Source organism: Chelonia mydas, chromosome 16 (genome assembly GCF_015237465.2).
Source record: "Chelonia mydas isolate rCheMyd1 chromosome 16, rCheMyd1.pri.v2, whole genome shotgun sequence".
In the NCBI taxonomy this organism is placed as follows: domain Eukaryota; kingdom Metazoa; phylum Chordata; order Testudines; family Cheloniidae; genus Chelonia; species Chelonia mydas.
In genome coordinates this window covers 17673226-17685584 of record NC_057857.1, presented here as the reverse complement: position 1 = coordinate 17685584, position 12359 = coordinate 17673226, and the positions used below count along the sequence as shown (strand labels likewise).

At 45.8% G+C, this 12359-nt stretch overlaps 1 protein-coding gene across 2 annotated transcripts in view; it reads right to left on the bottom strand.

The window, feature by feature from the left end:
* Window positions 1–1929: 1929 nt before the first annotated feature.
* Window positions 1930–12359, bottom strand: part of RXRA (retinoid X receptor alpha) — a 226725-nt gene continuing 216295 nt past the window's right edge. For both annotated transcript variants that reach the window (XM_027823386.3, XM_007061008.4), the window contains one exon: window positions 1930–11860. In XM_027823386.3, coding sequence (XP_027679187.1) covers window positions 11713–11860 — 148 coding nt within the window. In that variant the 3' untranslated portion in view covers window positions 1930–11712. The remainder of the gene's footprint in view (window positions 11861–12359) is intronic.

Genomic DNA, 12359 nt, shown 5'->3' with positions numbered 1-12359 from the left:
ACATTCTGTAAAATGGGTAACAATCTGCTTCACAAGGGCGCGGAGAGGGTAAATACATTAAAGACTGTGCAGTGCTCAGATGCTCTGCTAGGTAACCGGTGCCATGATGTAAAGTACTAGAGATAGACAGACTGTGATTCAGCGTGAGTCCTGATGGTATATTAGTATTACTCCTAGACCAGAAGGAAAATTCAAGGGAACTCGCCCTCCATTCACCCTGCTTTTACACCCAGCATAATTCAACACCCCTTTCCACCTGTGTGTGAGAGAGGAGAATCAGGCCAAAAGGCTCGAGCTTCTTCACACAGCAAACTCAGCTAGTCCAGTATCTCTGTTCTGGGGAGAGATGTCACTATGGATACCGGATGTGACGGGGAGGCCTGCAGAAGTGTTGCTTGGCAACTTGATGCAGAAGATTGAGGTCCCCACTCAGGCCGCTGGAACTGTGCCCACAGTGAAGGCTGCCCCGACCCTCCTTGGAGGCATTACGATGATTATCCTAATGGGCTGGTTGGGGTGAAAAAGCCACTCGAGAGGGATCATTAGGAGAGAACTAGCCCATGCTCCTTGGACAGTTAGTAAATGACAAAGTACCAGAGAGAGAAATGATCTCTCGTGTTGTATTCCCAAAGCCCCTATCCCCGCAGGATTGAGTCCTGGCAAGAAATAATGGAACTTTGCCCTCCTATCTAAGGATCTCAAACCACTTTACAAACCCTAGCAGCTGATGGCTCACAATTCCCGCTCCCCACTGCTCTGAGGAAGGGAAGTGGTGTCACTTACTACAGGGCATGAGGAAGTTAAGTGACTTCCCCATTGTCACAAAGCAAGTTGGTGGCCCAGCTGAATAGAGCCAAGGACTCCTGACACCCAGGCCAGTGCTTTAACCACAAGACAATCCTTCCCAGGGCTTCGCCTGCAACCGCAAGCATGCACTTAGCCTCGATCTGTTTCCACCTAGAACGCTGGACCAATAATGGATTTGTCAGTTCGTTGGCAATTTCAAAAAGTCGGGAAAAAAATGTTTCGGGTCAAACAAAAGGTTTTCTGTTGGTTTCAACCATTCTGAAACATTTTTGGAATTTTTTTAAAAAATGAATTTAAAACCATAATGCAACTAGCGATAGCCAAACCAATAGACCTGGACTTCCCAAACGCAACCTAGATGTCCTAGTATGTCTCCACGAAGAGCTCTACTAACATTAACCAGCCTGCACAACCCTTCTGGGACTGGCCACTATTATTATTCCCATTTCACAGTCACAGAGCCCAAGGCAGACAAAGATGAATTCAGGAGACTTGCCCATCGCCACAGATGGAGAGCTCATGGATGCCAGTGTTGGAACACAGGAGTCCTGTTCCCTGCAGCTCACCTCTCCAACAGCTCCTGACTCTGGCTGTGGTTCAGACAAACCCCTCTTGATTCATTCCCCTCCCCGGCTCCTGCTTTTCAGTGTTGCAAGTGCCAAAATACATCCATGACACCTGTTCCTGCAGTATTTTCTGGCCTGTTGTCATCAGATTTTGGATCAGCGCCAAACTTCTGGATGCTCGCAGTATTGCCGGCCCCGAGCATTCGAACATCAGGAGTCAGGACCCAAAATATCATGAGACTGGCTTAAAAATCATGATTTTTTTCAAAACGAAAGCTGAGATTTGCCCTTTATCACATGCCTCCAGGAGCTGGGGATTTAAGAAAAAACACCAGCTATCACAAGACTCATGATAAAATCAGGAGAGTTGGCAACACTCTGAGTGGACCTAGCTAGTCAGATCTCTGAACCAGCCGGGGTAGCATCCATGCACCAGTGTCCAGCTTCTCATCCACAGGCTAAAGAGATCTTTAAAAATATAGATGAGTTTTGTACGCTCAAGGCCCTAATTTCTGGTGCCCAAAATTCGGACAGAAGAAAAGCCCCCACACATTGATTGTATGTAACAGATTTTATTACATTAAACAATAATCATCTGATACCAGCAAATCAAGAAAAGTTCAAAACAGGCGCTTTGATCTCTGCATAAGACAGAGAAATCCCAAAGAGTTTTCCAAGCTCCCCGCCTCTTACTCCCTTCATGTTCTAAGGCCATGAGAAAGCAGCAAATTGATCATGAACCCTCCCCCGGGAGGAGAGGAAAAGAAAGGAGAGGGGAGGGCAGAATAGAGAAACTTCACAAGTGAGATTTCGACAAACACAGTGTTGATCACCAAGAAGCTGTGAAGAGTAAGAAAGAAAGAAAAAAAGCTGTTTCATGTTTACCTTCTTTTTTAAATATATAAACAAATCTTATGTTAAAAATAAATGTATTTTAAAACCAGTGAGCAGCTTTTAAGTCAGACTACTAATCAATCACTACAGTGAATGTGAGTCCTCTGTTAAAGAGAAAGAATATCACATCGCCACCGGTCCTAGCCACCTAGCTCCACCCTGGGAGAACCAAAAAACACAGGAAAGGGAGGTAAATATTTATTCTCCAAACACATACTGTTGCCTGCAGATTAACAAGACAAATAACCAGCCTCTGAGACAGGAGCAAGGAAATTTGTCAGCTCAACAGGCTCTGTGTGCCGCCTGCTCCTCCCTTCACCTGAGATACTGCCTTGGGGGTGGGGGGTGAATTTCAGCCCTATGCAGAGGCCCAGAATGGGCGCTGTGTATTTAAGAGCATATGTGGGATTTCAGCGGTGAAAAGGCCAGACCTTTCTTCACTCAGCAGCATCCGACTGTGTCCTTTTCCCCATTACCATGTAAAATCTAACCCAGTTGTAAAAACCCCTCTCCATTTTTCTTTAAATTGTCCTTAGAAATGGGGCAAAGCTGGAAGCTCAATTCCAAACATTCCCCCTCAAACACGATGGATTTGGAGGGGATCCAGCGGTGAATGGGATCTGTTTTCAGACTGGATGCAGCCAATATTTCCAGGGGAACAGCACAAGACGGCTAACATCTCATATAGCCAGCTGCTCTTTCCAGAAGTCCCCCGTTCAAAATGGCCCAAATCAGCTGATCTCCCCAGAATCCCACAAGACAACATTTCACAAGAACAGCTCACACCATTTTTGCAGCTGTCAAACCTGAACCACAACCCAATCCCTAGCTCTCAGAGCTTCAAACTGCTATCTTAACCCTAATCTAGATCCAAATACCAGGCCTGACCCTGATCTCTGTTACAGCATGAATCAGGAAAGATTCCACTGAAGTCAATTGAGCTGCACCAGCATCAGCTCAGAGTCAGGTCCAAAGCTCCTTGGGGCCCATCTTCTGCCATTTCACCCTGTTGCAGTATTGCATACTTAACCATCATGACTATAGTACTGTGCAATAACAGCCTCAAACTCTGCAGTAACACTACGCTGTAGCATTAGAGATTATTACTGCAGTATATTTTCCTAAAGGCTTGCACTAGTGAGCACAAAATGCAGCGATCTTGCTAAATATGCTGAGTTTAAGGTAAAAACTTCCCCCACCTCCCTTTTCAAACAAAATGTAAGTGCTTTTTAAATTCACAGATCAGCACTAACTCAGTTTAAGCCCCTCCCCCCCCAAACATTTTGATCTATTCTGTAACAATTGGAGAACATTCACCTCCACTGTAAACCCAAGAGCAAATCCAGTCTTCTTTGTAGCACCAAGTTCAGGTTAGAGCCCAGACCACTGCTAGCAGCTACTGTTCACACACAAACTGCCTTAGGAATTCAGTGACACCTCCCTACACTGCAATGCTCCCACTTGAGGGCACAACTTGGACATCAGCAGGGAAGGTGGGTTTAAAACAACACAATCTCCTGGTATCTTCATGCCAGCCCTCAGGGGACAGAGTGTCAATATAACGTTGTCACTGTGTGAGTGAGAAGTGTCACAAAAGGACCGGGGTGCGCCTACGCTCCATGCTGAGCCGAACACTTGGTGGATCCCAAAGGGGCGTGGATTAACGTCTCCATTGTGCAGTCACGGTCCTGCTATATTAGTTCAAGGTATCGATGTTTTACAGTGGAATAGGCTACCCAAAAGGCAGCCTGGCTCCTCTCTATATTGGCTGATCACAAGCACCAGAGCTGCACAAAACAATCCCCCTCAGCAAAAGAAAAGCCAAGGGGTAACCTCTGTTCCCAGACCCTCACCCACCCCTCCCATTGATATCAATTGTCCACGTAGGGCCTGATCCAAAGCCTTCTTGATGTCAATGAAAGGACTCCATGTGCACAGGACTCTACACCCTTAAGTCTGACTACGGCCCACAAGGTGCAAAACTGAATTGACATTGGCTTTGGATCTTCCATTGTGCATTCACAGCGCTCGTCATCAGCAGTAGGGGTTTTACACTAGGCACCATCCCTATGACCTGTTCACCCTAATCTCCAGTGATCAGCCTTAACAGCTTTCCAATGGCCTGCATTAATTACAATACCTGAGTATCTGCAGCATTCCCTCGGGATCCCCTATGCTAAACAGGGAGAATTATGCCACCGCTGTATTTCTATTAAGTTATCTAAGGCAAAATCTGGAAGGTGTTATGGGTGGTTTGCCTATGGCAGAGGGAAAGCTTTTTCCCCACAACAGCTAGTATCCAGTTTGCTTCTAGGAGTGCCTGGAGTTCTGAACTGTACCACGAGCATTCTCTGGTCCTACAGGTGTTTCGGCGAATTCAAAGGCTCATCTGGCTGAGCAGCAGGCAATGGGGGAAGGAAAATGTCTGTTTTCCTCCACCCACCCAGCCAACCCAATTGAAAGGTTTCGGGCCACTTGCGATCATGTATCGCAGAGCATAACACCAATACAGGCTGCGTATTCTGGAGCGCGTGGCCTGGGAGGCGAGGAACAGCTTGTGTTTTACACTGGAGTGGACAGGTCTGTGGTTCTCGAACGGGAATACAGCTCTCACACAACAGTGGCTGGCTATTGGACTGAATTTCTGTCCTCTGTCCAACCGTAGACAGATCATGTGTAAACCAAATGGTAACAATAACCTAAGAGAGCCGTCGAATCTCAGCCTCTCTTCTTCTGACATCAAGCAGCTCAGGTTGCCCAGTTCAGGAAGGGAAAAGAAAAAGCCAAGTGGAGTAGAAATGTAAACAGGACTAAAGGTGGCCACAAGGTGGAGCTGTGCACACTGGTTCATTACAGATACAAGTGAGAAAACATGAAGTTTGCCAATGATTCCATTGAAGTACTGGTGGAGGACACGCTCCAAAGCCCAGGGAAGTCAATGAGAGAGTATTTACATTGACTTCAATGGGGTTGGGATCAGGTCTTTAAAGAGCAAACCAAAGAACACCCATTAAGAACAAAAGAGGGCTTGAACCAGATTATATTTTAAAACGCTCGTATATTTTCTTTTTTTTCCTCTCTTTTTTTTTTTTTTTTTTTTTACAATTCTAATACAATTGTTCATCAAAATACTGGCGTTTCCAGCAGCATTTTGTGTGTGTGTGAACAATAATATACGGTAGTGATTTCACAGTAAAACAGACCTGCAGGAACGCCGGATAAACATGACAAGAGACCAAAAAATTTTTTTTTTCGGAAGTGGTGGGGGAAAGAATAAAAAGTCCATTAAAAAAAATATTTCCAAAGAGATTTCATAGAAAGCCTTTAAAACACTGTCAATTTTTTCTCCCTCTCATTCAGGTTTCCGTCCCTTTGGTGGAACATCTATACAGAGAGAAAGAGTTTACAACAATCTCTATAGAAGCAGAAATAAAACAAAGAATATGTAAGGGATAAAATTACATTTGTACAAAAATAGATTTTTTAAACTTTATTGATGATTTAGATATTTTTTCCTTATCTTCTTTTTTATTTATTTCTGTTTTTTTATTTTTGTAATTCTTTCTACATTTTATTTTATTTTAGCTATGCACCCCATAGCTAAGGCATCTCTCGCTAAGTGTTGGGAATTGCTAAAGCTATTTTAGTCAAATCACCTGCTTCTAAAAAAAAAAAAAAAAAAAGCATCTTAAAATAGATGCATTTCCTTTGTCTTGAGTTATAAAGATCCGGTCTTGGTGCAAGCCAATCCAGAAGGGGTTCTGATACAATGTACTTGCTTACATGAAGCAAAAATGTATGAGAAAAAAAAAGAATCAAATTAAAGAAAACAAAAAGTCTGTAATTGCTACGGTTATAATATATGTATATGTGAGTGAGGATATTTATACAGTGTATATATCTACAGTACATACATGTATACACACACACATATGTATCAACTTAAAATAGATCATGCACTCTGGTCACTGATGGGGACATCATCAGCTATTTAGCCACTGCTGGTAACAGGGGCCAGCTACAAGGTCACGTGTCTCCATCCTTGACCCCACTTCGACCACCACCATTTAGGATTGTCCTCAAAGAGTGCCAAAAGGTTGACTGGGAGATCGGTGGTCAGGTGTGGTTCCTTTGGTCCTGCTCTGATGATAAAGAACCAGCCTTTGTTCATTTGCTGATTACAAACATTTAAGTTCCGCTTGCCCTTTGGAAAAGAGCAAATCACTTCAGGGCTGCTGAACAGTCCAGGTAGAAGGTTGCGTCAGCTTTGCTGCTGGATGTGTGCCACTTACACCCGCACTGGTTTCAACGGGCTGATGGGTGGTGGCAGTGTGGGAAGGGATGAGCAGGCAAAGAGTCAAAGGATGGGTGGCTGAATATATTCTTCAGTTACGCAAGTGGGCTGCAGTCTGTTCCAAAGAAATATACGACTCCGAGAGACCGGATCTTACAGTTCACTGGAGAACTCCAGGGACTGGGGGTGTAGCCAATTTGCTTTTCCAGTCCTGGACGTTTGAGACAAAACCAATCTGATGTATTACTTTTCCCCCGCCGCAGACTTCTCTGGGTTTAGGCTGGAACGTTCCCCTTCAACGGATGTGACGCAGATTTGAGTTGAAACCGCTGTCTAAAGGTTGAAAGTGCAGAGATCAGCTTGGCTGCCAGGAACCATGGGGCCAGTTACACTGTATGTTGCCTAAGTATACAGTACATGTACGTTTTCAAGGCCTTTCACGCAAATAGCTCCGCGGTGAAGGTTTTACATGAAGTGGGCGTTTGGGAGTTAGGGATTGGGGGAAAAGAAAGTGGGGGGAAGGTGCAACGGCTTCTTGAGGAAACATCCTAAAATGCACATTGATTTAAGCTCAGTTTGTTCCAGGATCCAGTGGAAACACACACACAAGGCAGCGAAGAACATCCAGTGTGGCAGGTGGGTGGCTGAAGAGCTGATGTTTGTGCTATCTTTAGAAAATTAAAGATTGTCCCACCAAACAAATATAATAATAATAAAAAAAACCAACCAAGAATTAAAAAATAAATCACCTTAATCGAACCAGATTTTGCGAGAATACTAATGTCTGGTTAAGTAAAAGTCCTAGCTCTCTAGTGAATAATGTGCCTTTCCTTTTTTACCCATGTATCACCTCTTCAAACAAGCATGTATTATAGTTATAATAGTTATAATGATGAGGAGGGGGAAAAAAACCGACGTGAAGGAAGATACAAATGAAGGAGTCAATTCAATCCAAGTAAAAGCGGGTCACTTTAAGGCTGCTGCTGCTGCAAAAGTCACAGAGCCCATGTGGGCTTCTGTGTCACTCCAGCTGGGGAACTAGCAGGGCCGGGAACATTTGGGTTGGCATATGGTTTTGGTAACTGTCGCTTGCAGGTCCTGAAATGGGTCGTTCATGTTTGGTCAGGGTAAAATACGTTCCTACAAATGCTGCCTCGACTCCCTACGGGCCAGATCTTCAGCTGGTACAAATCACCATAGCCCCCACTGATGTCAATGCAGCTCTGCCGATCTGCACCAGTTGAAGATCTGTCTCTACCTCTGCTGAAACACCCCTCGAAATTAAAAAGAACCTCATGCTCCATGCTTAGGAGGCATTATTATTATTATTCTCATTTTAAAGAAAGGGAAACCAAGGCACAGAAACGTGCCCAAGGTTACGCAACAAGTCACTGGCAGGAGTCCTGACTGCCAAACCGCCTGCTGTAACTGCTGGATGATACTTCATCTTTACACTACAGTATTCTGCAGGGATGCTCAAGTTTCTAATACTGGTACTGCAGTGTTTGACGCTATTGCTCTAGGATACTGTACTATTTATTTACTGAAGAGCCGGGGAAGCCGTTTAGACTCAGACGTGGTTCTACATTAATGTGGGTGAGATGTGCTGAATGCTCATTAGATCGCAGCTCTGCCCACCTTTCCCCAGGGGGGCTCAGAAGTCGTCGTCCCCCCCGCACAAGTCCGTCTTTGGCCTAAACCAGCCCCTGTTCCCTAGCTCCTTCTGACGGCTGATGAAAAGCTGGCTAAGAGCTCACATTTGCAACCTAGAAAAACAAACAGCAACTTAGACTTCCAGCCCCAACAGAGCTCCTTTCAAGCATCCAATTGAAAAAAAAGGGGGTTCTGCCCAATGGAGATAAACAAGAGTAAAGGTTTATTACAGTGCTAGGTTCAATGGGCTCTTTAATAAAGCACCCTGATATTCTCGGGCAAGCAGGCTCTAGGCAGACATAACACATAATCCAGGCTTCTTAGACTCCTAAAACGTTTAAACACCTGAGATTCAGTAGCAATGACAGGGATGGTGATCCAAAATGCTGGTTAAAAAATAACCATGATGCTTTTGGGCTCAGATCCCATGTGCCAGCCTGGTGGGAAGTTTACAGGTACCCGCAATCCCCTGCTGACCGCTCTCTCACGCTTCTGATGGAAATGCATAGACCATGATGGCCCACGTTGGCATCCTCTAGATAACTATGTTCTCTTGCCTTGTTTCCTTGGCAAATTCTTCCAGGACGAAGCTGTTTAATAATATTTTCAGCAGCGCCCAGGCTGCCAAAGAAACACAGCCAAAACACGTTCCCTGCCTCTGTGGATTTGACACTTCAGGCTGGCCTGGGGGTCAGTTATGACCTGAAATCCTTGTTTAACTACAAGACGGCATTATTAGCTGATGGAACTTGAACTGCCAGCGTGCTTGGAAAGTGGGCAGCAGCTGCAAGATTGAGTAGCAACCATGCCTCTGAATGAACACAGGTAATAGCCCAGGGCTGGATTTGCTTGATCACACTTGACTGAGACACAAAGCAGCTATTTAAAGAGCCAGTTGTAACGAATGGGGCAGGAGAAGAAATAGTTTTGGACGTTAATAATTTGTCATTTTAAAGCACAAACCAAATAAAAGTAGCAGGGAAGTCCCTGGTAGGGAGCCAACCGCAGGCATCTCGTTCTTGGCTTGGCCCAAATGCTCCTTTCGTGTGTTAAGAATAGCTACTTTCCTCTGAAAAAAAATCAGCAAGATACTTCATTGTTTCTTCTGCTTTTCCTTTTAATTTGTTTTCTAGCTTGGCCTCAGGCGACACCTGGCTGATTCGCTGCCCCCTAAGAAGCATGAGGATGTTCCCCAGAGTTTGTGCAGTGCTGTGTTTTGGCAAATGCACAGGAATTAAGTGAGAAACCAGCAGTCTGTTAAAAAAAAAAAAAAAAAAACTGATCCACCTTCCCCACACATTTTTTAAAGCGGCTCCTGCTGCCTGGGACAATCAGCCAACAGGCTGAAGAGCTGGAAAAATCTGTAAAAGTGAGATCCAGCAGACTGTGAAATAACCTCCCTACTCAGGGAAGTGGTGGAGTCCTGGTTGTTCAGGTCATTTCCAACTGGACTGGACAGAATTCTGGGGAATAGACTGTAGGGAACAATCCTGCTTTCTAATGAATGGGCTAGATAAGATCTTATTAGTATCTCTGATCAGCAAGTAATTGCTCCTCAGTGGTTGTGTTTCTAGGATCGAAGCATTTAGGGAAGTACCTAAAAACCCACCAGCCACCTTGCTGTCCAAGAGATCAGAGATTTTTGAGTGATCAAGCTAAAGTTACTGCATTTTTGTTTCCTGGCTAAAGCAGAATTTTTATAATACAGCTTCCCTCAGAATTACCACAGAAACATGGAATATCAGCCAAAGGTACTGCAAAGGTAAGTAGTCCCTTCAGTGCTCCCTGCTGTTCTCGGATATCTCCCCAGGCATGGCAAAGGTTTCCTGCCCGGGCCCTTTCAAAACGGAGGTGTTCCTGAATGCTCATCACACGTTGTTCTAAGAAAATGGTGCGAGAGTCCAATGGAGAAAGCAAAAGGGTTTTTTGCGGGGGGAGGATGAGGGGATTTCTTTGCAATCTCTATTCTGAGATGGTAAATTTAATATTTAACCAGAAAATGGAAAATCACCTTTTTGGCCACTAGGACAGAGCTGCACCCCCATTTCCTGATCCCTGTCGGGAGCACCAAATCACCCACAAAAATCAATAACTAGAGCAGACGGGGAAGAGTTTTGGGGAAGGCACAGCCCTCACTTCACCAATCAATCTCACCAATCAAGTGCTGCCCTAAGGCCCAATTTATCATTGCCTGGCACCCTGTGCAGTCATCTACACCCATGCTGCCAAATCGTCAGATGAGGGTGGTAACATTTTGCACTGATGTCAATGATTTGCAAAACGGTGATGAATTGGGCCCTATTGACATGCACGTGAGCTGAAGAATTGGTTATTCGCACCACTATGCCCATTACGAGCTCCTAGTAGCCATCAGTCCTACTGCCAGGCAAACTGGCTCTCCCAGAAGCCCTGACAATCTGACTAACATCAACTAGTTTGCTTGGCCTGGCTGAGCAAGTGTGCGTGGACACCAGAATGTGAAATGCACGTAGCGTTATGGGTCATGACGAATGCCTGTGTGTTAAGGGAGAGGTAGGGATCCCAGTAAGACTCTTAGGAGGGAGTGGGAATTGGAATCACTGCAGCCTTAAAGCAACCGCTAGAGACTTGTGCAATCCGGATGGTTCGTGTTGTGATTGGCTAGCTCCACAACTGAGAGAACAGTCATCTTTGGAAAAATCATGACACGCTGTTGCTTTTCCAGAAGGAAAGCAGGGCACTGAAGTCACCGCCGTCCACACTGCCCTCCACACACAGAGGGGGGCTCAGTCTCTCGGTGTGACCGGTCATCTCTCCGTTCAGGTCATTAGTTTGGGGAGGGCGAAGGGGATAAGCGATCAATCACACAATCCCCTGCTTTTCAATTAAAAGAGAAGGCTCTGCAAAAAATCCTCATTCGCGACATGGCAGGGGCCATTCCAGAGCGGCTTTCCTCGAGAGAAGTAAATACTAATTGTTAGAAACCAAAAATATATATTCTTTCCTCTTTCAAAAACTCCATCCTCTGAAAATATCCAGCTGTGGGTAAGCAGGATTAAACCACTCCCCCAGTCCATCCAAACCCCAGCAGCTCAGAGTTCCTATGGGTGGGATCAACCCCGCTGCCTGCTTCCAACCAATCATCTCAGCCACATGCAGAAATCCAAACCCAACTACGGCAGGGGCAGACAGGGAGCTGAGAAGCCTGGCCTTCAGTTTGGCTTCAAACTCAGGTGTGCCAGGAGGCGGAGCAGGGGGGTTGTTTGCTTCTGAAACGCCACCTCTCTACATCTAAAATAGTAAAACAATCGTCAGCCCCTTCGATGCAGCAGTGACAAAATGAGCAGAAGTCAGTGTGACGAGGAGGCAAGGGCCAGCGGGGTGTCACCCTGGGTCAGACGGAGAAGAGCGGATGCGGTCTCTGGCACTGGGGAGAGGGAGGAGGAAGAGGAAGAGCGGAGGTGGGAGGAGGCTGCTGAGGCCCCTGCTGGGTGAAGGGACTGACCCAGCTGAGATTCTCTATGTCATTTGGTGGGGTGCTTCCAGCATCTCCATCAAGAAGGTGTCGATGGGCGTGTCTCCTATTAGCTTGAAGAAGAACAGGTGCTCCAGGCATTTCAGGCCAATGGATCGGAGGGCGGGGAGGCGAAGCAAGAGTTTCGCAAACCTGCAGGGGGGAGCAAGAGTGAAGAAGAGAACATGGTTAGACCCCTCACACTCAGCTGGTGTTGTCTATCGGATTCAGAGGTGCAGTGCAGCACGGAAGGGAGAGCTCGCATGGCTCCTGTGAACATTCCTGGTAGAGATGGGTCTAGTCCAAGCACAGGTCACCCTTTGGGTTGGACCTCTCTCTAGTTACTGGAAGTCACATGGCTAAATCCCCCGTGGACTCAGGACACCGAGAAGTTACCAACTGACTCTCTCCCCTGCGGGACATCCAATCAAGGTAAACAATGACAATAGTCTGCGGTTACCAGAAGTGAAATAGGGTAGAGGGAATCTCTCCCTCTGGGGTGTTGGGTTTGCATTTGGCAGCACTCTGTGTACAGCCATTTAAGTCATTTTCCTGTTGTCGTTTGTGTGAGTCTTACACAATAGTAGGGGAGAGAAGAAACATATTGTGGCAGGGCAGCAGTCAGTGGAGACAACACATCAGCATCTGGCCC